The 26,811-nt window shown below is 54.4% G+C and overlaps 2 protein-coding genes across 6 annotated transcripts in view; one reads left to right on the top strand and one right to left on the bottom strand.

The window, feature by feature from the left end:
* Positions 1-689: 689 nt before the first annotated feature.
* GID8 (GID complex subunit 8 homolog) lies at positions 690-11,407 on the bottom strand. Of its 3 annotated transcripts, none has more exons than XM_077873873.1 (6): positions 11,304-11,407; positions 10,870-11,069; positions 8,628-8,757; positions 7,442-7,638; positions 6,710-6,907; positions 690-6,041 (listed from the first exon to the last, which is right to left on the bottom strand). In XM_077873873.1, exons 3-6 carry the CDS (start codon positions 8,743-8,745, stop codon positions 5,868-5,870), a joined length of 687 nt encoding a protein of 228 aa, XP_077729999.1. In that variant the 5' UTR covers positions 8,746-8,757; positions 10,870-11,069; positions 11,304-11,407; the 3' UTR covers positions 690-5,867. The 3 variants fall into 3 exon arrangements, with proteins under 3 accessions (XP_077729999.1, XP_077729997.1, XP_077729998.1); XM_077873871.1 differs by having other exon boundaries at positions 10,924-11,069; XM_077873872.1 differs by lacking the exon at positions 11,304-11,407 and having other exon boundaries at positions 10,924-11,105.
* Positions 11,408-11,612: 205 nt separating this feature from the next.
* DIDO1 (death inducer-obliterator 1) overlaps positions 11,613-26,811 on the top strand; it is a 49,822-nt gene continuing 34,623 nt past the window's right edge. Inside the window, exon 1 of one of the 3 annotated variants that reach the window (XM_077873853.1) lies at positions 11,613-11,778. The gene's annotated coding sequence lies outside the window, so the exon portion shown is untranslated. Of the gene's footprint in view, positions 11,779-17,230; positions 17,301-26,811 lie in introns of those variants that run through there. The other 2 variants (XM_077873859.1, XM_077873854.1) reach the window with 2 other exon arrangements.

Below are 26,811 nucleotides of genomic sequence, written 5' to 3'. Positions count from 1 at the left end.
GTCCTCCCGTCACAGGGCTGTGAGCACAGGGGACGGTCTCTGGTCTCCGGAGTGCAAGGGCACTTAGGGTCCAGGGCAGCCAGTTTTGAAGACAGATCTTCAGAGGTGCACTCCAGGCCCGTCACCCCGAGCCAGCCCGCGCTGGGCGGCCCAGTGGGCAGCGTCCAGCAGCAGGTGGCAGCGGAAGGGGCCAGAGCTCCCCACGAAGACATAGTGAGCATGCAGCCATGGCCAGGCCCCACGCCGGCCCCCGGGCCCTCACTCTCAGGGGCTTCACACATCCACGTGAAGGACAGAGCAGCACAGAGGGGGGCACACCGGGACCCCAGGGCAACCGCGGACTTCTGGCCACACCGTGCTTCCCCAGGCTGCTGCCTCCTCGCACCCTTCACCCTGCCTCAGTCCACCACCCACACAGCAAGCAGCCTGGCCAAAAGCCAACTGGGTCACGTCCCACCCCCAACCTCCCCAGGGCTCCTCGCTGCCCTTACAGAAACCTGGGATGACCCGCACCACAGGGCCTGCCTTCCCCACCCTGCAGAGCAGCCCTGCCACGGGGAAGTGGCCCCCTCTCCCCTCTGTGCCTGCCCCCTCCCCCAGGTGTGCAGGAACCAAGGGACACATGAATCCATCTTCTGAGCAGAATTAGTGACTTAATGGTAGAGGGAAACAAGGACAAAGAACTATGATTGCACTGGAAATCAGAAAGATTCACTTTATGATAATAAATGAATTTAATCCGATATAGGTTCTACATGTGGAATTCTTGAAGGTTCTGGAACAGTGCATTCCTTTCAAAGTGCTGGTGAGTTCACTATTTGAGTCTTGGAAACACTGCTGTTCAACATCTGTTTCACAGTAAACATATGCCTGGACGCCTAGACATGAAGGACTCGCTGGGCCTGTGAGTCTGGAGCCCTGCAGGGACTAGCAGCAACCCGCCCCCCCCCCACCGCCCCCGCCCGGGTCTGTGTGCTTCCGCTGCCTGCCCCCGCCCCCCACACCCCTGCCGCCCGGCCCGGGAGTCCTCCATGATCCTCAGGCTTGCTTCACTTTCAGAAGCCAGGTGGGAGAACCCGGCTGCGTGATGCTGCGGGGCGAGGGTCTGTGGCAGAGGAGACCCTGCTCGCACGAGCATCCGTTGGACATGTCCAGGGGGAGAAGTCCCAGTCAGCCAGTGCTCTGGCACCCGAGTCCAGCAGTCCCCGCAGCAGTGGACAGCACCTCCTCATCCCCAGGCTCCAGAGGGAGGCGGAGTCCCACAGCACAGAGCACGCCTGCCTGGGCTCCGTCCACAGGGGCAGGGGGCTGCAGCGTGACTTGCTTCGAAGTGCAGCCAGTTGGAAAGGAACACGAGGATAAACCCACTGTCCCCGGTTCTCACTGCTTCTGCCAATGATTTCGGTTGGAGCTGAGTATAGAGGAGTCCGATAGACCTTCTTCTGTGCCATGTTCAGAATGGACCCATCAACCTGGCCGTCCAGCTGGGAGACTTCCCACACTGCAGATCAGTCTCGGCCCCACCACATGCTCCCTGCAACGAGAAACACCTCTGGCCCGCAGGTGCAGGGACAGGATGACCAGTTCACCCAGACCACCCTTCCCTGCCCCCATCAAGGACCTTAGGCGGCTGGAGCTGGGGCCTGGCATCCTGCGGAGGCAGAGTGGCTCAGGACACCTGCCCCCTGCAGAGTCCACACAGCCACAGAGGTCCAAGGCCCATTCAAACACTGCGTTTACATCCACAGAAGTAAATCACAAGGATGGGACAAGTGCCTGGATGGTATCTCAGAATTAAGGCACAACATCCAAGACCGCAGGCCTCCCGTGCCAGGGGCTGTGGCTCCTGCCAAACGCCTCAGGGGGTCTTGAGTGCAAACCCAAGCGCCCAGCGCTCTGCGCGCATACATCACCAGGATCCACTGCACTGCCTCCTGCTGGCATGAAGAAGGGCTGAGATGCCACGGCCACCTGGGGAGGAGTGACAGGGAGGCTTCCTTTCCCCTCTCCAAAGTCCAAACACCATGAGGGCTACAGCTCAGGATGCCATGCTCCAGCCCAGGGCATGCTCTCTTCTGCACTCACGAGAAGGCACTGGGGAGCTGTCACTCCAAGTCTCCGTCGGGGGTCCCGCAACTGCCTTTGCACTAAGTGCTATGGGAGCCAACAGCGTGGGATGCACGCCCCGGCCAGACGTGGCATGAGACGCACGGGGAGAAGGGCCCCAGGGCTCACTGCAGCAGCCCCTCTACTTTGAATGTCTGCAAATATTTCTAAGTTTTTTAAAAAATAAGTTTTCAGGTTAAAATCATGCAGTGGTGGCCCCAATCTATCTCCTTCACAAAAGCGACGGGCTGTAGAAAACGGATGGCAGATTTCAGACGGCGCACGCACAGCACGCGCTGACACGCACGCACAAGTGACACCAGACGGAGCTGGTCAGAGGGCGACAGGACAGCAAAGCATAAAGATGCGTGAAACTAAACTTTCCTTCCACCAGTTCTGACAGATGGACGCCAATGGAACGTGCAGCGTATCTAACTTATTCTTACTGGAGACTCTTGGTGGGGAAAGGACAGGAGACCCAGCGGTGACCCCTCTGAGAAAAATAGGAAAAGTTTTACCATGAAATTAAGAACAGGCAGCAAAAGCAACCTATTCTGCATCCTTCAGAGGACGCAGTGGCGGGCACCCATGCCGGCGGGAATACAGTGGACTCAGACCGGGGGAGCGAGGACGCTCGCAGTGGGTCACAGCGGTACCACAGTCACATGACCGGTGCGGATGTCACGACTGACTCTCAAATCCGAAAAAGCATCACGTTTCTGAAATGGAAACGTACCCGCTGTAGCAATGGAGCACAAGGTATCCGAGTACATGGCGGAGAGCCGCACTGTTCAGCTCCGGGGCGGGGCGGCCTGCAGCTCATGGCCCCGCGCCCGGCTCGGCCTCCTGTCCGTGCTGGGACCCCACGGCAACTCCCGGAAGCAGCTCCTGCTCCGTGGCCCCAAGGACACCACGGTCTTCAACATACACTGTGCACGGTTCCTTCTGAAACCCAGAAGGGCTGGTCCCACAACTAGCCCTACAGAGGGAAGCAGACCCCCGCCGCCTGACACACACCCTCCTCAGGACTCGTCCCAACTGCGGGGAAGAGCCGCCGCCTCGTCCCCGAGGCCCCACACACGGCCTTCAGTCCCGTGCCCGGGAGACGCTCATCTCAAATACCTTTTCTAGAACCTGCAAACCTTAACGCAAATGGCAAAATATACCAGCTCTCGCTGGACTTGCAATAGTCCCTAGGCCTCGGAAAGAGCCCTCCCACAACTTCGTGGTATCAGGAACGTGGAGCACAGAATATTCTCAAATTTTATTTATTTCAAGGCACTTTCCACAAGAAAACATTAAAAGAATAAACTATGTAAACTATTACATTGCAGAAAACACAATGGCGAGATCCAAAGGAGAGAAAGAAAAATCAAATTATATTTAATGTTCATTATCTCAAAATGGCTTAATTTAGTGTGCTTGCTGAAGACACAGAGACCGCAGGGAGGAGGCAAAGCCACTCCTGCCGAAGCAGGTCCCCAGTCAGGGGCGGCGCAGGAGCGCAGAGCCGCCGACAGAAGCGAGGACAACAGGGCACAGCTGAGGGTCCCCGTGGCACCACAGCCAGCTCGCACTGGCGTCAGCACCTACTCGTGACGTCACTCATGGGCCCGACAGGTGAACCGGTGCGAGGCGAGCCCCGTCTGGGCCCTGGTGGTTCAGGGGTGACTCCTGCGTACAGGACCTCCCGTCACTACCCATCTCACACCCTCTCATGTGAAGAGCGTGTCAGGGGATCGTATATTAATTATGCACATAAAGGGCCTTATATACACTAAGAAAAACTCACTAGAAGCATGCTGAATTCTCTGGTGCGTCTCAAACGTGTAGCGTTACCGACACCTCTCTGCTCGTACTTCTCTTCCAGCTCCTGCTCTAGGCGACGATTAATTACCTAAGGGTTAAAACCTTCTGCTCCAACTTGTCACCCTCAAGCCTCAGAGGAAACGGCCCCAAAGAAAGGTCACATTTGGAGGGGACACGTGCTCCCTCCCGGGCGCCGAGGAGAACCCCCACCTTCATCCTCACAAAAGCAAAAGGGCAGCAGGAGGGCAGTCAGAGGCCGGGAGGGCCCACAGAGCCCGCACCGCCCTGCCTCTGCCTCGGTCACCACCCAGGGCAGGCGCCTGTCCGCCGCTCCAAACCACTACGCCCAGAGCACACGTGCAAGCGGAAGGCAGACACGAAGTGGGCCAACAGCTGATGTCCCAGCACTTAGCGACAATGCCCAGGCCCACGGGCTCACGGCGGACATGGCCCCGGCCATCAGCGGCACACCACCTGACCTACGGGCGTCTCCACAGGCCTGCCTGACCCCTCTGGTCATGGAAGCACGCTCCCCACGTCAGTGGCTCTGGGCACCTCCCTCCGCCAAGCCCCTGCTGCCAGACTCCATCCTGGGACCAGGATCTGCCCAGGGCAACTGAGCCCCAGCCACTGCGGCAGCGGGCAGCTCCCACCAGACGATGGGCCGGAGCCACCCATGGCCACACGGGCCCTGCGCCCCGGGGCACAGTCAGCACCACCTCCATAAGCCTCGGCCTGCGGGGTCCGTCAGGAGCTCTGTAAGGATCGCCCTACAGGACCATGCCCGGGGCACCCTGCAGTGAGTCCATGCGCACGTGTTTGCCCCACGCCGAGACACCGAGTCACAAGGGCACCCGTGTCCCAGCCCCTGCCCTGGTGGCGGGATGCGGGAGGGCACAGAGCACAGATTCAGGATGCCTGTGAACTCACAAGCAGCACAGCACAAGCCAGTGACCACACACTGACCTGCTGCGCTCCCGGTCAGGGCAGCCTGCAGCCGACACACACCTGTCAGCACCGGCGCCCCTCCGCCCACGGGGGTCGGCTCCCTAGCACACACACCAGACCAACCAGACGGGGCAAGCGGCCCTCTGGCTGCAGGAACTAGCTGATGCCACCACCATCACCACCAGGACGGAAGCCCCGAAAACAAATGGTTTGAGATGATTAAAACTTTTTAGAGGACATTTTGGTCATTCTTGAGATCAAAGAGAAACCTTTATTTTCAACAAAACTGCCTAGAAGAGAAGGTTCATTGATCCACTAGGAAAGTCGCTCACCACAACCAGCACCAAAATATATATTTAAAAAATTAAAAAACACACAGCCCCGCCCCTCACACACACATCACCCCAAAAGCCACACAACCCAGACCAAAAGGGAAAACAAATCAAACTCAATGCCCTCACACAAAAGAAGTCTTTGAATTAGGATTTACAAATTTATATAGTCTTTCCTATGAAAGAACAAAAACAAAAAACCAAGGGGTAAGAGAAAACTTCTCCACAAAGGCCTGACGAGTCTTGGGAGAGCTGAGAAAACATATGTTCTGCCTACAAGCTAACAAAGCAAAATAATGATCAGTGCTTTTTGTAGGTTTGAGTGGGAGGCCTCAGTTCAACAATATCCCCTCCTAACCGAGCACTCGACGGGGGTGTGATCCTTCAGGAGCCAAACAGCAGGAGCGCCCCGCGGCCCGTCCTTGCCTTCAGAGCACGCACAGAGTCTGCACTGCACTGCCAAAGAGACAGTGCCATTCACTGCACGGTTTCCAGCACTTAAAAGGGCCACGTTTCCCTTTAAAAAAGATGCCGAGTCAAAAAAAAAAAGAAAAGAAAGAAAGAAAGAAAAAGGGGAAAAAAGAGTTCTCTACTGCAGTAAAAATCTCTGAGTCACAGACAGCTGCTCCGAGGAGTCCGTGCCGGGGAAGCGCAGGGCCACCAGCACGGACTCTACTTGGGCTCCTCGATCACACCTTTGCTGAGGTCTGTCATTTTGGGATATTTTACTTTCTTCTGGTCCAGCTCATTCTGAGCCCAAAGGAGTAGTTTCAGTAATTTTGCCAGCTTGGGTGTTGACTCACGATTTTCATAATCTAGGACAGCTTGGTTAACTTCACTCCACACCTAGAAAATAAACACATCCAATAAAAACCACTAGATGTGCAGAGGAAGAGAGTCTCTTATCACGTGCATCTTCTACTTCAGCTGTTTTTATGTGGCAAGCTTATTTATTTAAATGAACGTGTAGCCTGTAACCAGGGGGCGCTCCAGGGGACGTTAAACACACATTTTTCGTCCACAAGGAGCTCACAGTCTGGTCAGCAACGATCACATCTGGCCTGGAGAGCCGTGAAATGCCATCAGCCAGGTTTGGGGGGTGGAGGGCAGTGTGCGTGACCCAAGTCCCACCGGAACCAGCGTTGAGGGAACAGGTGTGGCAAGCCCTCCGGGGAGGTGACGAGCCATCACGGAGGCTGCAGCACAACAGACCAGCAAGGAGAGGAACAGGGATTTGAAGTAAAAATGCTGAGGACACCTATTTTTAAGAGTCTCCAAACAAACAGAACAGGAATAAGATTAAGATACAGGAGAGAGGCCGACCAAGAGGTCTGAGAATCGTATAATCACAACGCTCCGTTCCTGGCTTCCCGCAGTGAAAGATTACACGCCAGGAAGAGTGCATGTCCCACGGCCAGAGATGGCCTCTGTCACCACAAACTCAACACACTGTGGTTCCTGAGTCCGGCTCTGGACACTCACTGATGGAAGGAGGATCCCTTCGCAGGTCTTACCTTCTGCCTCTGCATCATATGAAGCAGGTCCCCAAACGGCGACTCTTCCGGGTTGTCAAAGGCCAGCAGGGCCAGAGTGCGCTCCATCTCCGTCAGGCATTCCCTGCTCTCCTCGCCTTGCTCGGCCAGCTGGGTCTGTGCGAACTCCAGCGCTGCCTCAGTCTCACGCTGGCGGATCAGCTCTATGAGGTGCTGTTGCTGGTCACCGGCAAAGGCAGACACACTTACACACCCACGCCCAGGTACACAATGCCCGGCAGTGCAGCACTACTTTCTACTCAAAGGACAATTGCCTAGCATCCCTGAATTATCAAATTAGCATTTTAAAATAAGATTTGTTTGAAAGAAAGAGAAAGGAGAGGGAGGAAGGGAGGAGGGAGGAGGGAGGGCACACACAAGTGGGGAGAGGGGCAGAGGAAGAGAGAAGCGAGGAGCAGAGCCTGACCTCATGACCCTGAGATCTGAGCCAAAACCCAGAGTCAGGTGCCTAACTGAGCCACCCAGGTGCCCCTAAGTTAGCATTTTTATTATTTTTTTATTTATTTTTTAAGTCAGCATTTTTAAAGTAAAAAACAGCTTCTGAAATATGAAATGCACCAGCTAAATGAAACCCCTTCCCCTCATAAACTGAAATACTCTATTTAAATGCAAATTAGCTTCGTTACTTCTGAAATCACCACATATAGCCTTATGGAGTGGCCACAAACCAGGTATCTCTCAACTGAAACTCACTTGCAGGTGGAAGTAAAGGTACCGGTTTGTGTCCAGGAGCTCTGGATGGAGACTGTTGATCAACGCAATAGCCTCCTGGATCTGGCCTTTCAGGATCATCTCCCGGATTTTGATCCGCTCATCAAGTGTTTCTAGGTCCACACTAGGTTCAATCCCAGATTCCATTCGAAATTTCTCTGCTGCTTCCTTAAAGCCCTCTGAAAACAACAACCATCTTCAGTGCTCAGGAAGCTAGTAAGACATTAATGCAAGGGTTTTTTCTCCCCTAGAAAGCCCATTCACATCAAATAAATAATCTTCGACATGACCCTCACCTTCTTAGGGAGTTGGTATTAACATCTCTGTAGCTTACTAGTTATGTTCCACACAGAAGATGAAAAGAATGTATTCCACTGCCCCCCACCCCACCCAAAAACCTCTCACCTACCCGCCAGGGGTGAGAATGAATGCCGAGAAGCCCAGTGCCATACGGGCTCCTTACAGAGGGCTGCAGTTCCAGGCCAAGAAGCTGCAGGGGGCTCCTGGCGCGTCGGGACGCATTGGCTATGCCCTCCCAGGCTGAATGGACCTTCCCACTCCTGCCTCTTTGTGGGCCCACAGTTCTCTTCAACATCCAAGCAGGGTATGTGCCCCACCCCCGCTATAGGCAGACATTCCCTTCATCAGCTTTCACAGGAAGGGGGTACCGTGAACAACGGGAAGGAGACTCATACCTGTTTGAAACAACTCCGTTTTCTGATCATGTACAGAATCACCCTTTTCCTTCCCAGTACCAAGGAGGACTGTTAGTTACAGACCGCGTTTGTTTCTTTCTGTGTGTTTCTGCCCCTCCCCCTTTCTCTTTTGAGTTAGGTGCGCCTTCTACAAACAGTCCAGTATAATTTACCAGACTGGCCAGATCAGTTAGTCAGGACTCTCAATGTGCTTCAGCACATTCTTAGTTATACTCATTAAGTGTAAAAATGTCAAAGGCCAAGGAACAGGCCTTGGAGCTCAGACACTGGAATCACCATCCCATTTCCAAAAGACTGTATCTTTACTATGGTAATCTATGAACTCATTAAATCAGCATTGTGTTTTTATGATACCCAAACACAACTTAGCTTTACCAAGAAATAAAGTTCCAACTGTGTGTACGAAAAGGCAGTTTTGTTCGACAGGTGGCATCCTTGCTGTGAGCCATTACCTGTGACCAAGTAGTTCATGATGAGGCGATTCATGTCTGCCCGCTGGACATGCAAGTTATTGAGTTTCTCCATCCACTCATCTTTCGTGATTTCATCGGGTTTTTCTGCATAACTCATTCTGATTTATTTCTACAGGAAAAAAAAAAGATGTAAAAATTAGTGAAGGTCACTGGAATGAAAGGTTCAGCATTGGGAATACACTCAATGGCAACGCAATAGGCTTGTGCGGTGACAGGGGGCAGCTGCACTTGTGTGCACAGCATAACCTGGACAGTTGTCAAATCACTATGCTGTACGTGAGAAAGTTAACACTGAGTCTCAACTATACTGCTAAAAAAAAATTTTTTTTTGAAGGATTCTACGATGACTACGATCATTTCAGAGATAAATACAATGACACGAAAAAAAAATACAATGACACGGTATGAAGTAACAGAGAGAAGATACTTTAAATCTGGAGAACAGCAGGTGTAAAGGGCCCCTAGCCCAAGCGCAGCCAAGGGACCAGAAAGAAGGCCGAGATGTTGGGAGACAGAATGTGTGCAAGGAAGAGACGAGTGCCTCCAAACTGCCAGGTCAAGAGTGTGGGGTGTCATGCCAAGTAAGGCCTTACAGGCCAAGGGAGGAGTTTAGATCAACTCTCTCCTGAGCACAGGTGGCAGCCACCAGGGACATGCACTAAGGAAGCACCAGCTCTTTCACGTATGCCCTCAAGAAGTCTGCCGCTAGACATTCAGCAGACTGCCCAACGCTAAGAAGTCTGACTCCACCGAGTGTCAATGCAGACAGTTGTTCCCCTGAACTGTGACGCTGCTGTCAGAGCAGTTGGAACTGCAAACATATTTGGCCCTCTCTGCAGAGCTGACCCAAGCTGCTCACAGCCCAGCAATTCTACGAGGCTGAGACCCTCAACCTCACCACTGAGCACCTGACACGCACACACCCACTCAGAAGCACTGCTCAAAACAGCAAAAACACGGAAGCCACCCACCCAGATGTTCATTCAACAGCAGCACGGACAAACTGTGGCCCACAGAACCACAATCCCAGGCCCCAAACCCTTGGGGAAGTATGTTTCAGAATTAAAAATTTTGCAGACTGTATGAAGCCTAAATGGCACAACTTATCTATGTCACATGACATTCTCACTGCAGTCTGGGGCAGCACCCCACAATTAAATATTACCTCTCCGGGGACACGTCTGAGTACCCACACTGAGTGCAACAGAAGTTATTAAAAGCTTTCACCTGGTCAGATTTTTGCCATCAATTAGTTAAAAAAAAAAAAAAAAAGAACTTTTAGTTTTCAGAGCTCCTTGAATTTTAAGATTGCTGAGAAAGGGCTCCGATCATGCAGCGACATGAGAGAATTTGCTAAACCAATTAAAATAGGAACACAGCCACATGGATCTCTTACAAACCAGTTGAACGAATAAAGTGAGTTGCAGCAGGGCCCAGGTATGCCAGACAGTTTTATAAAGGACAAAAAAACAACGGCAACAAACAGGAACGTGAGAAAGCGTTTTGTTGCTTTAAGTAAAGACACGATCCTCCAGAGCGGACAGGCACAGGCCCGGGGAGTACCAGCTGGGCAGCCCTCCACTCCCACTACTTCCTATTCTTCCCCCCCGTAACCTGTGAGTTGCGGGGCTCACTTAATGCCAGCTAAGTACACGCGAGAGTGCTCCCCTCAATTAAAAAGCTAGACGGTGGAAACGGGGTGGCAAGCGCTGAGCAGCAAAGCCAGCAAGGAGCCACCAAACGGGCGCAGCGGCAGGGAGGTCGGACACACGGCGGGTGAAGGTTCTACGGACGTGTCAACGGCCCTGCTCCGGACTGAATGCAGAGAGATGAACAAGCAGGAGCGCTTGAGACTCGGCCGAAGAGGAAGGCTTGAACAGAGGAACAGGTTGGAGGAGTAGAGCAAGTTTGGACCGACTCTGACTCCTCGCTGGGAAGGCGAGCCGGCCCCAGGATCACAGGTCCTCAGCTCAGCGCTGGGAACAGTGACAGCGGCCGCACAGGGGCGTGAAGGCCAGGATGCGGCACCGATGGCCCAGGGGGCGCGTGGGGAGGGACGCGCGGGCCGGTGGCGAGGCCAGGAGAGGAGGCCCCGGGGTGCCGGGACGGTGCCGCACGGGGCGCAGAGGGCACACGCGGGGCGCCGGGCCCCGGGGCTCCAGGCCAGCACAGGCGTTGCTCAGACCACGCTCCTGGTCCTGGATGGTCCACGGGAACTAACCGAGGACGCACAGGCAGCCGGCCCCGCGCGGCAGGCGGCGGCGCCCGTCCTCACCGGCTCCGGCTCCGGGCCCGCTCCGCTGGTGGTCATAAACGCCGTCCTCCCCGCGGGGCACAGGCGCGGCGGCTCGCGGCTCCTCGCGGCTCCTCGACCCCGGCCGGCCGCTCTGCGCGTCGGAGCCTTCGCGGGAAGCGATGTCCCTTTAGGAATAAACGCCCGGTTACAGCGCCCGGCGCCGCGGGGCCCCGCCGACCCGGCCGCGACCCGGAGGCAGTTGGACGTGCGCGCCCGGGAGGCCCCCGCCCGCCCCCGCCCGGGCCGCGTCCCCGCGCGCCTCCCCGGCGCCTCCCGGGCTCCTCCCCGCCCCGCCCCGGCCCGCCGCGCTCCCCGGAGAAGCTCGGCCCGGCCGCCCGGGGCCGCCGCGGCCATCTTACCTGGCGGAGCCCGCCTCCCGCGCTGCGCGGTCTCCACGGCCGCTCGCGGGGCCGGGCCGAGCCGGGAGGGCGGCGGGGCGCGGGGGACGCGCGGCGGAGGCGGGAGCCGCGGCGGCGGCGGGGGCGGGGGCGGGGGCGGGGAGCGGGAGGGCAGACGCACCGGCGGCCGCCCCTCCAGGCACCTCCCGCGAGACCGCGCGAGCGCAGGCCCCGAGCCGGCAGCCAATCAGGGGCCCCCGCGAGGGGGCGGGGCGCGGCGGCCGCCCGGAAGCGCGGGACTCGGGCTTCCGTCCTTGCGCAGAACGGCGCTCGCGGCGCCCTCGCTCTACGGGTTGGCGCGAGAGTCAAAAGGCGTCGGCCGACCCCGGGCAAGATGGCCGCCGTCGAGGTGTCGTTGTGGGGGAACTTCGCGCCGCGATGGCGACATCTAGGCTGAGCCGGAGGCGAAGGTCCCCGCTTCCTCTCCGCGGCTTGTGTGAGCTCGCAGGGCAGGGGCCGCGGGCGAGGGGGAGGGCGGGCGCCGGTGCTGCGCGCCGCCCCGAGGGGCCCCCCCGCCGAGCGCCCGCCGAGCGCGGGCCTGGGAGGGGGCGGCCGAGCGCGCCCCGGGGAGCCCTGCGCGGCGTGGGCCGAGGCGGGCTGCGGGGCGCCGGCCGGGCGGGGAGCGCGCTGCCGCCCGCCGGCTCATGAGTCGACAGAAACGGGCCTGCCCTCGGGGAGCGCGGGGCGCGGGGTCCGCCGGGTCGGGCCGGGGTGCGGGCGCGCGCGAGGCGGCGGGGCCGGGGCCGGGGCCGGGGCGCGGGGGGCGGGGTCGGGGCCGGGGTCGGGCGCCGCTGGCCGCGGGGGGGGGGAGGCGCGGGCGGCCGGGGTCGGGCCGGGTCGGGCCGGGTCGGGGTGGGCCCGGGCGGCGCTGCCCGCGCTTCCCGACTCAGAGCCGCCGGGGCAGTGCGGGCCCGTGATGCCAGCCTGTGCAACGCCCTGACCTGTGCCCGCTCCGGATGCCAACCTCGCCGCGTGCGCAGGGGCGCGGATTTTTGAAATTCTTTCCAAAGGGACGCAAGCGAAAGCTTGAGCGCGGTGCCCCGAGGAGGTGGGCCTTGCCGCCCCGGGACGGCCCCTCGGCTCTGGGGCGGCCCCCAGGCTCCCGCGCGCCCGGCCGGTGTCCCCCCCCCCCGCCCGTGCCCTGCTCCTCACACCCTCCGGGCACTCCCTGATGGCGCGTGCCCAGTGGGCGCAGCCGGGAGGGCTCCCGCCCCTTCCCCTTGCCTCTGCTGCAGCCGCCCTACCTCGTCTGCAGGTGCTCGCGGGTGCTCGAGTGGGGTCTCGGGCAGAGCACTTGCAGGCCAACTGCCGGAGATGGGGAGGCCCTCCCTAGACCAAGCTGAGCGCACCGCCCCCGTAGGCCCACCTCGCACCCTGACTCTCCCCGCGTAGCTCTGAGCCCACCGGTTTCTGCCACTGATGGCTGATAACGTTGCAATTTGCCACACACACCTGGGCTGCACCAAAGCCGAGACGTTAGTACCTCGTAGGAGTTCCGTAGGTATCTGTTGAGAACGGGAAGGAGGAAATGAGTGAAGGAGGATAATCGAAAGCAGCTTCCACAACAGTGGACGCAGGGAGACTTCGCCGAGGGGGGAATGTTTGCAGTCTGGCGATTGAGCCCCTGCGGTGAATGGCACTCAGATGTGCAGCCTGGTTGATGAGGCTCCTGGTGGTGGCACCAGCTGGGCAGACGAGTGGGCTAGAAGGGGGCGGGGGGCTGGGGAGCCCAGGGTCAGTCTTGCTGGGTTGGAGGTGCCTGGGGGACAAGGCTAAAGTTGAAAGGAGCAGCCGGGGCTGGACGTGAAGGTTTTACGGTGACACCCTGTGACAGTTAACAAACATACTTAGAGAAAGACTGTAGAGAGGAGGAGCAGATAAGTCTAGAATCCAGAAGGACGGCACCAGATGGCCCCTATGCAGAGAAGAGGTTGTCCATTAAGTCAGCAGAGAGGCTTGACAGGAACCAGGGGGTTTAGCAGGTTCTGCAGAAGTGGGGAGTTCTAGAAGATGAGCGGTGTCCAGTGCGGCAGGGCCGTCCTGCAGGCATACTTGACAGGCGTTGGGGACAGAGCAAGGAGCACAGTGACACGGGAATGGAAAATGTTAGACGACAGTGAGTGGAGAGGTGAATAGGGTGAGGGGAGCAGTTTCACACTGGCAGAAGCCTCTGAGGTGGAGAGCAAGCAGCAGGTGAAGTTGATCCCATTAAACCCTGAAGCAACAAGATTTGGTGGCTGAGGGGGAAGGAGAATCTCCAGGCTTCTGGCTGGTGCGTGTGGACTAGGGACACCAGAGAAGGGTCTGGTTGGAGGAGAGAGGTTCAGGAGTCGTGAGCTCATTTTGCACCCGTGGAGATGTTAGGGGAACAGGTCTGGGCAGGGGTAAAGTGGAGCACAGCCAGGAGTGCATGAGCTCCCCTGTGGACAGTAGGTGCGCCTATGGAAGGGAGATCAGGCCAGCCTGCGCCAGCATAAGACCCCTTGTGCTGCTAGGTGTCTGGGGGTGTGGGGGAGCACCGAGGGTGTGGGCCACTTTGGTACAGCCTGGAGCATTGGCCCAGTTGATAGGAAATAGGAGGGTCTGTGGAAGGGGAGCAGCCAGGTGGCCAGAACCTCCACTATCCTCCAAGCCCAGGTGGAGACTTCCCTTGTAATAGGTTAGCGGTTCTTTACAGACGAGTGTTAAACACTTACTAGGCTTACGAGAGCATTAAAAGTGTTTTTGAAAAGGGAGGAGTATCTGAAGAATAAAATACACAGTGTTGCCTTTACTCAAATCCTGGATTGCTCAATAACCAGGCTGTGGGCTGTGTGTTACAGAATGACAGCATTTCCGCGGATGTTTTTATCTTATTTGCAAAACCCAAAAGCATAAAATCAAGCCCCTACACACTGAATGCCCTGCTTTGAAAGAGATTTGGTGAAAACAAACTAATTCTCAAGGATAATATGTAAACTGACCAGTTGCTGCTCAGAGTCATCGGAACATGAGGCAGTCAGCACCAAGAGGTCAACTTCCGTTGCATTAGCCTTTTACGGTGTGTTCAGTTTCTTGGTGAAAGTGTTGAAAGAGTAAGGAAGAATTTTATGATTGTTCAGCTCTGCTGCACCCATTCAGGTGCTGGGTGTCTTAGCTGAATTCTGAGACCCAGTGAAGCATATTTATGAGGTTTTTGCGGTGGCCCCTTCCCCTCCCTCTTCGCCTGATTGTATTTTCTCTTTCGGGACTGTACTAGCAAATCAGAAAGCACTGATTCTGGGTTTCTTTGCATGAGTATTTTACCTATGAGTACATATTTCCTGATCCTTTGAACTGTGTGCAACAAGGTGCTTCCTGAAACAGGTGGGGTGCTGGGGGCCACACAGTCCTGCCACTGCGTACCAGCAGACACAGGCAGCACGCCTGAGTGACCGACTTAATTTGCCCCATCAAGGTGCTGTTCGTATACCATTTCATACAGAATTTGACTATACCCTTCACACCTGGCTGGTGAAGAAGTCGATATACACGTACTGGCTTTTTTTTTTTTTTTTTTTTTTTTAATTAAAGTGAAAGTATGTAGGTAGCACACATGTATATGCACAAACACATATCTGCATAGTTAACCTGGGAAGTTATATCTGTATAAGCTTTGAGGATTCCCTTGCCCCTCCCCCCAATCCCAGTCATGTGATCGTGATCTGGTGCCTGGGTGATAGAAGTGGTGAATGAAGAGATTTTTCCAATTGATATCCACATTTTCTTTCTTTCTTTCTTTTTTTTTTTTTGTAAAAAACACTTGTAAAATTTTTGTGTTTCTTTACTTTAAAATTCTCTTATGTTCTTGAAATGCTTACTTTCTATTGGAACGGGTCCCGCAGGAAGGAGAGGAACTTTCGTATGTCTGACAGACTCCTTAAGATTTTTCATTTCTCTGTACATCCATAAAAGGCAACGTCCTTGGCCTCCCATCTCTGTAGACAGATTGGGAAGATGTTATTTCTCATTGAATCTCTACATTTTAGCAATGGTTGATTTGATTTGGAACTCAGAAATAGTTGTGGTATTGGAAGGGTAATTTATGTGTATTGATGTGGTCAAGATTCGGAATAAAACTTTCTGGGTGTCCTTTTGAAATCTCGGATGGCTTAAGTCTCTGTTACTCCTGTTGGGATTTCTTTCAAATGCTCCTGCTCACCTTCACCAGTGCGGTTTTGTGAGCCGGCAAGAGGAGGAATTAATGTATGCAGTATTTCTGTTCTGTGAAAGCTACCTTTAGACCTGAGTTCATGCAATCTTTCACTTTTTAAGTATTTTCATTTTGGAAATAAATCTCTTCAATGATAGCCTGTAGCCCTTGTAGGCAGAGAGCTGTGCTCCTGAGCGCCCCCCCCCCCCCCCGCCCCCGCCAGAGACTTGCTGGTGGTGATGACCACCCACCCTGTTGCATCTCAGGGAGGTCCCCTTCCCCGCTGTTACATGGAGGGTGATGAGCCTAGGGCGCACATAGGTACAACTGATTTTCTCTGAAACTGTTTTTCTGTCAATCTCTTAACAGGCACTGCGTTTTTTGGCCTTTTTTTACTGGGTGGATTCCTTTAGAGACTTAGGAGATGAAAGCAGTCAGAAAGGAAATGCAGTTCTCATGCCCCACAGTGTTTAAAACACTGATTTCTCCTGAAGTCAACTTTATTTTTTTTTTCTTTTAAATTTTTATTTATTTATGATAGTCACACAGAGAGAGAGAGAGGCAGAGACACAGGCAGAAGGAGAGGCAGAGACACAGGCAGAGGGAGAAGCAGGCTCTATGCACCGGGAGCCTGACGTGGGATTCGATCCCGGGTCTCCAGGATCGCGCCCTGGGCCAAAGGCAGGCGCCAAACCACTGCGCCACCCAGGGATCCCTCAACTTTATTTTTCACGGAACTCACAGTGCAACACCTCAGAGTAACAGGCACCACTGGGCAAGGTGGGGGTAGTGAGCCTCGTACATGAACACGACCCCGTGCACTCCTGTGAAGGCAGCAGAGCCAGGGCCTTGTCACAGCAGAGAACATAAAATACTCGCACTTCTGTCTGAGGATCTCTGGAGAGGGTAGAGGCAGGGCAGGGCACTTCTCCATCCGCGCCCAGTCTCGTAGACAGTTATTTGTACATCGATTTAGAGATTGTCCCAAGTCCCTGTCCGCTGCTTTTCATCCCTGCAGCCACCGGACACGGCTGGGTGCAGAGACGTCGCCTTGTCGCTGGTTACCCCGTTGGGCTCCTGATGGAGGAGGCTCCTAGGATCTGCCCCTCCCGCAGCACACGGGCCCCAGTGTGCAGACAGGGGCCCCGGGTCACTGCTGGCTCCAGCAGCTTTCCTCTCGCACCTGCCCCTGTGCGGCCTCGGCCCTCCCCTCTCCCCGCATCTGGGCGCTGGGAGAGCGGCGAGCCCACCCCTTCGCGGGGTCGCAGCGGCGGGGACCCGCGCGGGGCCCTCCTCGGAGGACCAGCATCCACGGGATCGCGGCGCCTGCAGGTGTCCTCCGAGCAGCACGCTGGCCGCGGGCCCCTGGCTCTGCTGCACACCGGCCGCGTTCTGCCGCTTGACAAGGGCCACGGGGTTCCCGGGCCTGCGCTCAGGCCCCGGCGTGGCGCCCCGTGCTGGGAGCAGGTGTGCGGCCCTCCGCAGCCTGCCTGGGCTGTGGGTGCTGGGCCCGAGCGAACAGCGTCCGGGCGGCGCCGGCTCCTCGGCCCTCGCGGGCGCAGGCTCGGGCTCAGGGCGCGGGCGCGGGCCCAGGGCGCAGGCGCGGACGGAGGGCGCAGGCGCAGGCGCAGGGCGCGGGGCCTCCTCCCTCCGCGCGGGGGCGCTGCTCGGGGCGCGGCCGGCCGCTCTAGCCCCGCGTCTCGGTGGCCGCGCCGACCCCGCCCTCCCGCCCATTCCGCGGAGCTCGGAGGAAATGGCTGCGGGACCCCGGAGGCCTGCGACCCGCGGTGAGTGGCGCCCGGCCGCCGGGGGGGGGGCGGGCTCCGCGGGGCGCACGCGGGGGCGGGGGCGGCGGGGCGGGGCGCGGGCCCGGTCGGCCGAGAGCTGGGCGTCCGCGCCGGTGCTCGCCGCGCTCCCGCCGAGGAGAGAAGATGGCGGCGGCCGCGGGGCTGGCGGGAGCGCGGGCGGAGCGGGGCCGCGGGGTCACCGCGGGGGTCACCTCGGGGCGACCGAGGGCCCTGCGCGGCCGCCGGGGCGCCGGGTCCGCCCGAGGGGGTGAGCTCGGGGCCTGGCCGCGGTGCGATGGCACCGGGAGCGGCGCGCCCTGCGGTGACCCCGCGGAGCCCGAGCGGCCGGAGCGCGGCCTCCCGAAGTCCAGGCGCCGAGGGGCTGTGCTGGAGACGGTCTGGTGGCGCTGAGCCGGCAGGTGCAGGCCGGCCAGCCCCGCGGGGTCCTGCGGGGGCGCTGCAGCCGCTGCTTAGGAAGCAGGGAGGGCTTTCGGGGAAACCCTGGGAAACACGGGCTTTGAGTATTTTGTTTGCCGTTTTGACGTGCGCTGGCCGCACCTGTGTCCCGCCGGCCACCCCGACAGCAGGAGGGCCCGCTTGAGCTTCCGACGGAGACGCGGTGCCCCTCGTGCCCTCGGTGCCTCCTTGCCCGGGACCCTCCCTCCGCCCGTCTCGGTCCGCGGGCCCGCCCCAGTTCTTCCTTGTGCTCCAGGTCCTGGAGGGCCCGGTGGGCAGAGCCGCCTCACCCCTGAGGACGAGCGGCCAGGCGCCTCGGTGCAGGGCCCACTGCAGCGACTGGTGCCAGTGGAGACCCGACTTCTCACGTTCACCCGCGGGTGCGACGGCGCTCAGGCGGCCCGGGGACCTGCAGGGCTCCTTTGCCTCTGCGCTGTGCCTGTGGGGCCAGAGCTGCTCAGGGCCAGGGGTTTTTTTTGCTTTGAATCCGGCACCTCAATAAATGAGCTCACAGGTGGGGCCATGGGTCACAACAGCATGTGAGCGAAGTTGAAGATTCTGTTTAATTCATCCCTTGGCCGCAGATACAGGTATCCGGTATCGTGCGCGCACTGAAGGAATGAGACCTGAGCCTGAGGTTCTCGGGCTTTTTGTGCTGGTTGTAACGACCAGGAAACTGAAGCATAGGCAGGGAACTTTCCCAGGAGCTCAGAGCTTATTTCTAAGTGGGCTGCCGGGCCCACCCCAGACACATGTCCCACAGCTTCTCCTGAGCCACACGGGCTCTGCTGAAATACGCCTCCGAGAAAGGTGCTTTAGCCATGCATCTTAAGGAATTAAGATCTGTGACCTTCAGAATAATTCCTCCGTTTATCATGCAAATATTTATTGCCTCCTGTGTGCTAACCACCCTGGCTGTGACAGCAATCTGGAAGGCCTTCCTGGTCCCAGAGACAAGTGCAGTGGGGACTTGTGGGGACATCCCAGCTCCTTCACCTGGGATTGGTGTGGATGCGTGTACGTCTCTAGGACTACTCCACAGTATTTCTGTTTTAAATCCAGCAAAGGTATCTCAGAAGTGTCCCCTGGGAAGACCTGCCCCAGGCTCTGTTGTGAAACTTCCTGCCAAATGCATGTTCTAGGCACCCTGGTTTCTAGCGTGACTGCGTTCTTGCACACTTTTAACAACAAATTTAGGAATAACGTGGATCTTCTCATTTTCCACCGAGAGCTGTCCCTTGTTAGTATTTGATTAAATTCAGGTTGTTCCAAGCAAAGTAAGTACTGTACTGATAGGGAGAAAGGGCACCAAAAAAAGTGTAATTGGCTGCTCCCTCCTGCTCCTTCCTGTCCGCTGGTACCCACAGTTACTGATTTCTGTCAAACAATGAAGCTCATAGCTGTGCGCATGTGTGAGCATCACAGTGGCTTGTTGAGGAAATGTGTCCTGGGGGTCCCACTCAGTGCTTCAGGTGGGCCTTGCTGTGGGTGAGCGGTTGGAGTGGGGACTTGGGCTCCCATTTTCAGTTGGCAGAGTGGCATTTTCAGGTCCTGCTGTTGACGCTGTAAGTCCTCCTCCCATCAGGTGTCTAACTCACAAGGAGTCCATTCCAGAGCAGCTCAGAGACTGGTTTGTTTTCTGGTTTGGTTTATGCTTGCAAGTGTTCCGGGTTCTGGTTGTTGTTAGTTCTGTTGACGTGATAGATTTTACCTTTACACACTTGTCTAGTGATCCTGGGGGATTTCCATTTAGCTTGGAAATGGAAATGGCTTAAGAGAGCCAAAAGATTGGACGTGTTTACAGGTTAGGCCAGATGACTGTTGTCCTTGGGTCCCTACAGTGGGACAGTGTCTCTCCTAGAGGCCTGATTACTGTGCCTGGCAGACTCAGGAAGTGCGTTAAGTAAGAAGGCTTTTTTCCTAAATGGAGTTTCTCCCTTGTGTTTCTTTCTTGGGCAGTGGGGTTTCTTAACAGTGGATGTTTAACATTCCTCTCTTTGTGGTTAGTATCGAATGATGAGTGCTAATTCCATTACAAAGGCTCTGTGGTTTACAGTTGATAGAAGAGGGATCAAAACATGGTCTGACTTGAGCTCACTTGGTCTAGGTGCTCACACTACTGGAAAAGAGTTTCACTTGCTTAGACCTCATTATTTGAGAAGTAATTTTTAGGGTAAGTTGTTATGTGAAATTGGAGAGGTAATTGTGTGTATTTTAATAAAAGTTTTTGTAGTCATGGCTATAAAATATGCTTAATCGGTAGGTTATCTGGTGTGCTATTTGTAAAGCAGATGTATCTCTCTGGGTATCAAACTCAGATGCTGTGGTTTTGTTTTTCATATGCTGGTATACAGAGTTTTAAATGGTATTTAATACACTTCTATAAGAAAGTTTGTGAGGTTTTTCTCCCCAGTGTGGAGATAGCTTTATTCTATGTTAGGTTACAAACATGTATACAGAAAACTGAAACAATATGAGAAAAACAAAGCAGACACTCCAGAAATGGTCCCATTCAGAAGCTCACGTCACAGCTCCTCCCCTGTTCATGAACATGGGTGGGTGTGTGTGTGTGGCAGGACGTATTTAGGGAGTGTGGTCCCTGTGCAGGGCTGACTCGTGACCTGTGCTCTTCACTCATGTGTAGGACTACTTCCGTGGCAGTGGCTCTGTGGTTCATCCTTTAATTGCAGTCTTAAAGAATTCCATTTTGTGGATATCCTTAGTTCCCCCTCCACCTCCTCAAACCAGTGTCTGGATGATGGACATTGGTTTGTGTCCCTTTGGTTTTTTTTTTTTTTTTTTTTTTGAAGATTTTATTTATTCATGAAAGACAGAGAGAGAGGCAAAGACACAGACAGAGGGAGAAGCAGGCTCCATGCAGGGAGCCCGATGTGGGGACTCGATCCCGGGCCTCCAGGATCACACCTCGGGCTGAAGGCAGGCGCTAAACCGCTGAGCCACCCAGGGACCCCCCTTTGTTTTTGTTTTTTAAAGTGTGGCTGGGAGCACCCTTACAAATGCACCTGCTCTGGCCCCGTGCCAAGTGTATAAGGGGATCTTGTTAAATATTTGCCAGATATTACTCTTAAGAAGGCCTGTTTCCCCAAATGCACACCAACACGGACATTGTCTTTTTAACAGATGACATTGATCGCTTACTGCATGCTTGCGGTGTGTGAGCGCTGACACTTGACACGGTGTAGTCTCATATAGCCTTTTAGGAAGCTGGGAGCTCACAGTTGTCCACAGCCCGTGAGGAAGCACACTTGTTCAGCCTGTCTGCCTGTTAGGTTTGCAGCTGGGGTTGAAGCCAGGAACATCCTGATGGAAAGCCTGTGTTCTCGTCATCAACTGCTGTGCTGCCCCCTTGAGCCTCCCAACCTCAATCTGCTTAGCCAAACTACCCCACTTATACCTGGGGGCGAGGGGCACTGGGGGCTGCCATGGGCAGGACTGGGACTCCCAGCCAGATGCCCCAGCACCCCGTGGAGACAACAGGGCTATTGGACACTGGTTGTGGACTCTGGGTTTGTCAGATTGTGGTTTATACAGTCTTTCCACAGCGGGGGTTCTTAGTAGTAAGAGAGCCTTCCTCTGCCCTCCTCACATGTGCAGGCTTCACCGTCAGGTTCTGTGCATGGATCTGTAAAACTGGGTACAGAAAATCCTCTTATTCTGTAACTTTAAGCTTGGACCTTGTTCCATTACCCTCCAAAACAAGATGAGACATTGGCCTCTGCCAATGGGAAGACTCCCGAGTAAAATGCAATGACTTCTTGACTTTAGGTCCCCAGTCATGATTCTTGTCTCGTGGCCAGCCTGTGACTTGTGGTCCTGACAGCACCACTCATGAAGCAGGTGCTTGGGAGACAGGGCCTCTGTATCTTCTCCAGACCACGTTGTCTTTGAGTTCAGGTGGTAGTCACTGTGTGAGCCTACCGTTTCGTAATTGGAAATAAGCATCTTCTCTGTAGTTGCTTGAAACTGTGGTTGAGGAAGGGCAGGGGCAGGGTGTGGAGGAGTCTGGTACTACAGCAGCACTGCCGCCGCTTGATCTTCGGGGGGGGGGGGGGGAGCAGCACTGCTTTTGCCCTATCCTGTAAAGTTACCTGGGCACTCAAGAGCCTCTTGGTCACCTGCGGTTACTGGGAGCATTGCAGAGCTTTTGTTGATGTCATTCTGTCTTCTTGTTTACGGTGCTTGGCATGAAAGTGGAGGTATCTCAATTTATTTGTTCATTTTTAAGTAATAAAACCAGGCATGTTAACATGAATAACGTGGTGTAGAAACTATCTTCTAAGACAAAAACAGTGATAGAGGTAGCATTGCTTTATTATTATTTTTAATAAATCTTTTTGACTTCTGGCTTAACTGACAACATCTGAATTCTCACATCTGCACGCAGACTATGGTAACATCACTGTCACTTAGCTTCTGGAAAGCTCTACAGTGTACTACTATGAGTGGCCAGCGAGAGAGGCATACGCTGTCTTTTGTGTTTGTGCAGATAATTTGACTTGGGGACCTCCTGAAAGGCCTGTGGGCCATACATTGAGAACGTCTACTTTAATTATGATTAGAAATGCCTCTGCTGTTAAGAAATGAAAACTTTACAAGATAGTTGACTCTGTAAACTTTAACACCTGGGGTAATGGGTTACTCTTAGGAGGATAGACAATGTCTCTGAGTTTTTTCTATTGGCTCAGCCATGTGTTTGCTTTTTGCAAAGACTTGGTGTTCCAGTGCACACCTCTCCCTCTAAGTAGACCACCTGAAAGGAAGCGAGAGGCCCATTGCATGGCCAGGGTGCTGGCTGGGTGGGAGGACCCTACGACCTCTTTTGGCCTTAGGCCATATGGGCCTGACTACAGTCTTAGTGTGTAAGTGGTCCTTTGCATGGATTGTAGGATGCCCTTTCATTGTGCATGGATTTTCACTAGATCCTTAATTCCTGTTGCAGTAAAAATGGGGGTGAGAGTGGCCTATATTGGCTATGGAATGATCCAGTCTTGTGTTGTGAACCCAGGAAACCACAACAGGGTGCAGGGTCCTGAAGTGATGCCCCCTCTTGGTGCCAGAAGGGAGTGCCAGCCAGCCACCCACATACACAATTGGGACCCAAACAGACCACTGTGGATATAAGAGCAATAGGGTGGCCACTTGGGCAGGGGGGTCCTCCCTGGAAGGTCCAGGGTTCTTAATAGCTTCAGGACCTAGAAACCCACCCACCTCGAGGGGAAACAGCCCCCAAAGTGCTTAGCAGGGATGACTGGCACTTAAATGTCACACTGTCCTGGGAAGTGACTTATGCTGCCCTCATCCCCTCTGTAAACATACGTAGACCTCTCCCTCTTCCCCTCTCTTTCTGTTGGGGAAGGAGGGGAGGAGACTCCCATCTGGGAACCCATTCCAGGGTCATTCTTGGGCTTTTAGGAGTAGCCAAGCTTGCCCCATGTGGCATATTCTTTTAATGAGTGCAAGACCCTGTACAAATCAAAGGATCGCTGAGAGCCAAACGGTGGCCTTATCTTGGGAGTACCAGTCCCCTACGATGTAGGATTCCTACAGTCCCTTGCAGTGTTTGAGATTGTGTTTTTGTTCAGAAATACGAAGGGAGCAGTTTGGGCTGCTTTAACAAAAGATCACAGACTGGGGGGCTGATTTCTTTCTTCCAGCTCTGGAAGCGCACGATCAGGGTGCTGGTATGGTCAGGCCCTGGTGAGGTGTCTTCAGGGTTTCAGGGGGCAGGGCAGCTCTCTGGGTGCTCTTTTTTTTTAATGGCATAAATTCCATTCATGAGGGCTCCAACTTTATGACCTGAGCACCTCCCAAAGGCCCCATCTCCTAGTAATGTCACCGTGGGACTAGGTTTCAACGTGAATTTTGGGAGCTGGGGGCACAAAATGCAGACCATGGCCGAAGCCCCTCCGCAGCATGAAACAGAACAGTGAAAGCCTCATTTCCTTCTCCATCACTTTGGTAGATGTAACGCAGCTGTTTGGCCTCCTGACGCTTATGTAGAGTTGCCCACCAAGGTCATGCCTGTGTTCTGCAACAGAAACTGAGTAGAGAGAAATCAGTGCCCCCTTGCTCACCCGTGCTGAGCTGGAGGCCCAGCTTGACACCAGGGCCTGGCTGGGGCATCAGTCCCCAAGAGGCATTCAAGTAGCAGCTTATGCTTTTTGTCTCCATATACATGTAAAAGCAGAACTTCCAATTTTCTTAAAATTTAAGAAATTTTAAACAGGGTTGTTTTTAGATTTTCTATTGATTTCTTTTTTTTTTTTTAATTTTTATTTATTTATGATAGTCACACAGAGAGAGAGAGGCGGAGACACAGGCAGAGAGAGAAGCAGGCTCCGTGCACCAGGAGCCCGATATGGGACTCGATCCCGGGTCTCCAGGATCGCGCCCTGGGCCAAAGGCAGGCACTAAACCGCTGCGCCACCCAGGGATCCCTCTGTTGATTTCTTGAGAAACTTAACTGTGTTGGGGACACCTTCACTTGATCAGAAGAATTTTAATAATAGTGCTTTTTGGTAGCAGCAAAACTGAATTAATCAAGTCAGATTCTGTGTAGATGTTCAAATAAACAAAAATTGGATTTCTTAGTTTACTTTGTGGGCCCAAACCTCTCTCTGTCCATGGCCAGAGCACAGGGTGAGGGAGGGGGTGTTTGCTGCTGCAGACCTTTGGGGTCCGTGAGGAGAAGCAGAGTTGCTCTCGAAGCCACCATCTCCATGCGGGCCGTGGCCGCTGCTAACAGTTGGACAGCTTGGGTGCTTTGGGGGCTGCTGCATCGTCTGTAACTGCGGGCTGGGGCTCGTTGGGGTGGTTCTAGTAATGACTGGATTGCCGAAGATTCTTCAGTTAGGGGAAAATTTTCTTTTTTAGTCGTTTGAAGAATTTCCCATCTTCTCAACCTTTTATCCACAAGGAAGGATTAGTTGTGAGGCACAGGGTCACAACTGTGCCTAAGTACAAAATGAAAACTTTGGTTTGTCCGAATTTCATCAGAAATAATGAGGCTTGGGATCCCTGGGTGGCGCAGCGGTTTGGCGCCTGCCTTTGGCCCAGGGCGCGATCCTGGAGACCCGGGATCGAATCCCACGTCGGGCTCCCGGTGCATGGAGCCTGCTTCTCCCTCTGCCTATGTCTTTGCCTCTCTCTCTCTCTCTCTCTGTGTGTGTGACTATCATAAATAATAAATAAAATTAAAAAAAAAAAAAAGAAATAATGAGGCTTTGTTGTAACGTGTGTAATTTCTGATGGCAGGTTAAAATTATTTCAAGATTAAAATTTTTCTTTTTGGAAATGGCGGGAGGGGTAATGAGGTTTGGAAAAACAGTGTTTGGCTCCCTGCTGGGGGCCCTAGCTGTGTTCTAATTGTCTTGCTGTGGAAATAGGAGCTTCATGTGGTCACACAGCCTAGCATTTAGAGAAGTTGCTCTGAAGTTTATAGAGAAGCAGAGGTCTTTCAGCGGGTACCTTGCCATCACTCCCGTGTGCATGTGTCCTGGAAGCTGCACCCTCATATTTACAACGGTCTACAGTCCTACATCACTGATATGGACTGCTGATTTTGAGTTTTGATTTTTAAGTAATGTATTACATTTTGGGAGGGTATTTTGGGTTCTGTTTTTAAGAAACCACATCTGGCAGCTTAACATTTTGAAGTTGGAGAATCCAAATTGAGAATTTAGTGGTTTCAGAATTCTGTGGAAGGAATACTTGGCCCCTTCTCAGTCCAAAGTGCAGAGAAGTATTGTTGCTTTGCACATATCCAAGGTGTACTTAACTAATAGTGTAATGAAGTTCTCACAGTGTGTTTCCTGGATTCCTGGGGGTATCACAGCTCTGGGTGGTGACAGTGGCACCGTCAGCCTTCTCACTGAATGGACATCTGCACTGGCATACAGAAACCAGTCTGGACAGTGGCATATCACAGTACGGTGTGCAGTCTGCTGCTGAGCATCTGTAGATCACCTAAGATGTGCTGTTTCCACCCTCCACCCCTAAGAATGTCCTTGAAGAGGCAGCAGAGCCTGTTCACTCAGGTGAACCTCACCACTCCAGGGTCCCGCCCCATCCCTTTAAATTCCCTGTAATGAAATGGCAAGCACCTCTAAAGCACTTCTGTACCCCAAAGCAGGGTGGCTAGCCAGGAGGAGCCCTGTGCCAGACTGGCCACCCTTTCATGCCCCCCCCCCGCCCCCCCCCCCCCCCCCCCCGGTGCAGTAAAGAATGGACGGGCCCGTTTTCTTTCTTTCTTTTTTTTTTTTTTAAAGATTTTATCTATTCATTCATGAGAGACACAGAAAGAAGCAGAGACACAGGGAGAGGGAGAAGCAGGCTCCCCTTGTGGGGAGCCCAATGTGAGACTCCATCCCAGGTCTCCAGGATCACGCCCTGGGCTGAAGGCAGCACTAAACCGCTGAGCCACCCGGGTGCCCCAAGGTTCCAGTTTTCAGACCCAGTATCTGGCAGGCATTTTCTCAGAGAGGAATGCACGTGAGTCCCAAGGAAAGCAACCGACGGTATTTGTTGCTAATGATAAAATTTGAGCTTTTAAGTAAGAATTACGATTTTGTAGAGCTTGTATCTGCAATCACAAGCTTGATGGCTTACCAGGAATTATACTCGAGGAGGTGGGTGTCGCATTAACAACTGTGTGTCAACAAAAAACAAAAAAACAACTGTGTGTCTTCTGTATTGTGATGAAGTGTGCTGACACGTGGAGTCTGCATAAGTCAGTAAAGTAGGGTTTTCCACGTGACCAACATAACGCGGATACAGTGATGGGTTCCGAGTGTGGGCCTGACAGATCTGTGACTTCCCTGTAGGAAAGCATGATTTCAGAGGTCTCGGGCTCCACGGTGCAGCTGTCCTTAGGAAACTAGTCGTTGTCAAATTTCATCATGAGGTCAAATAGCATCCACAATTACCTGAAAATGTTCTCAAATTTAATTTTGGAAATATTGATATATTCCACATAAACAGAAGCCTTTTGGAGCCCTCTGTTTCTAAGACTGTAAAGGGGCCCACGAGAGCAGAG

The sequence above is a fragment of the Canis aureus genome, chromosome 26 (genome assembly GCF_053574225.1).
Source record: "Canis aureus isolate CA01 chromosome 26, VMU_Caureus_v.1.0, whole genome shotgun sequence".
Lineage (NCBI taxonomy): Eukaryota > Metazoa > Chordata > Mammalia > Carnivora > Canidae > Canis > Canis aureus.
The sequence above is the reverse complement of the archived record's forward strand: the minus strand, read 5'-3'. Positions and strand labels throughout refer to the sequence as shown.

What these genes read in the sequence shown, in the direction of transcription:
- GID8 (XM_077873873.1), bottom strand. Translation starts at nt 8,745, where the DNA reads ATGAGTTATGCAGAAAAACCCGATGAAATCACGAAAGATGAGTGGATG. An exon ending in ACCTTTACTTCCACCTGCAA is followed by an intron (nt 6,908 to 7,441) that starts GTGAGTTTCAGT and finishes GCCGGTGACCAG; the next exon opens with CAACAGCACCTCATAGAGCT. An exon ending in ATATGATGCAGAGGCAGAAG is followed by an intron (nt 6,042 to 6,709) that starts GTAAGACCTGCG and finishes TTTATTTTCTAG; the next exon opens with GTGTGGAGTGAAGTTAACCA.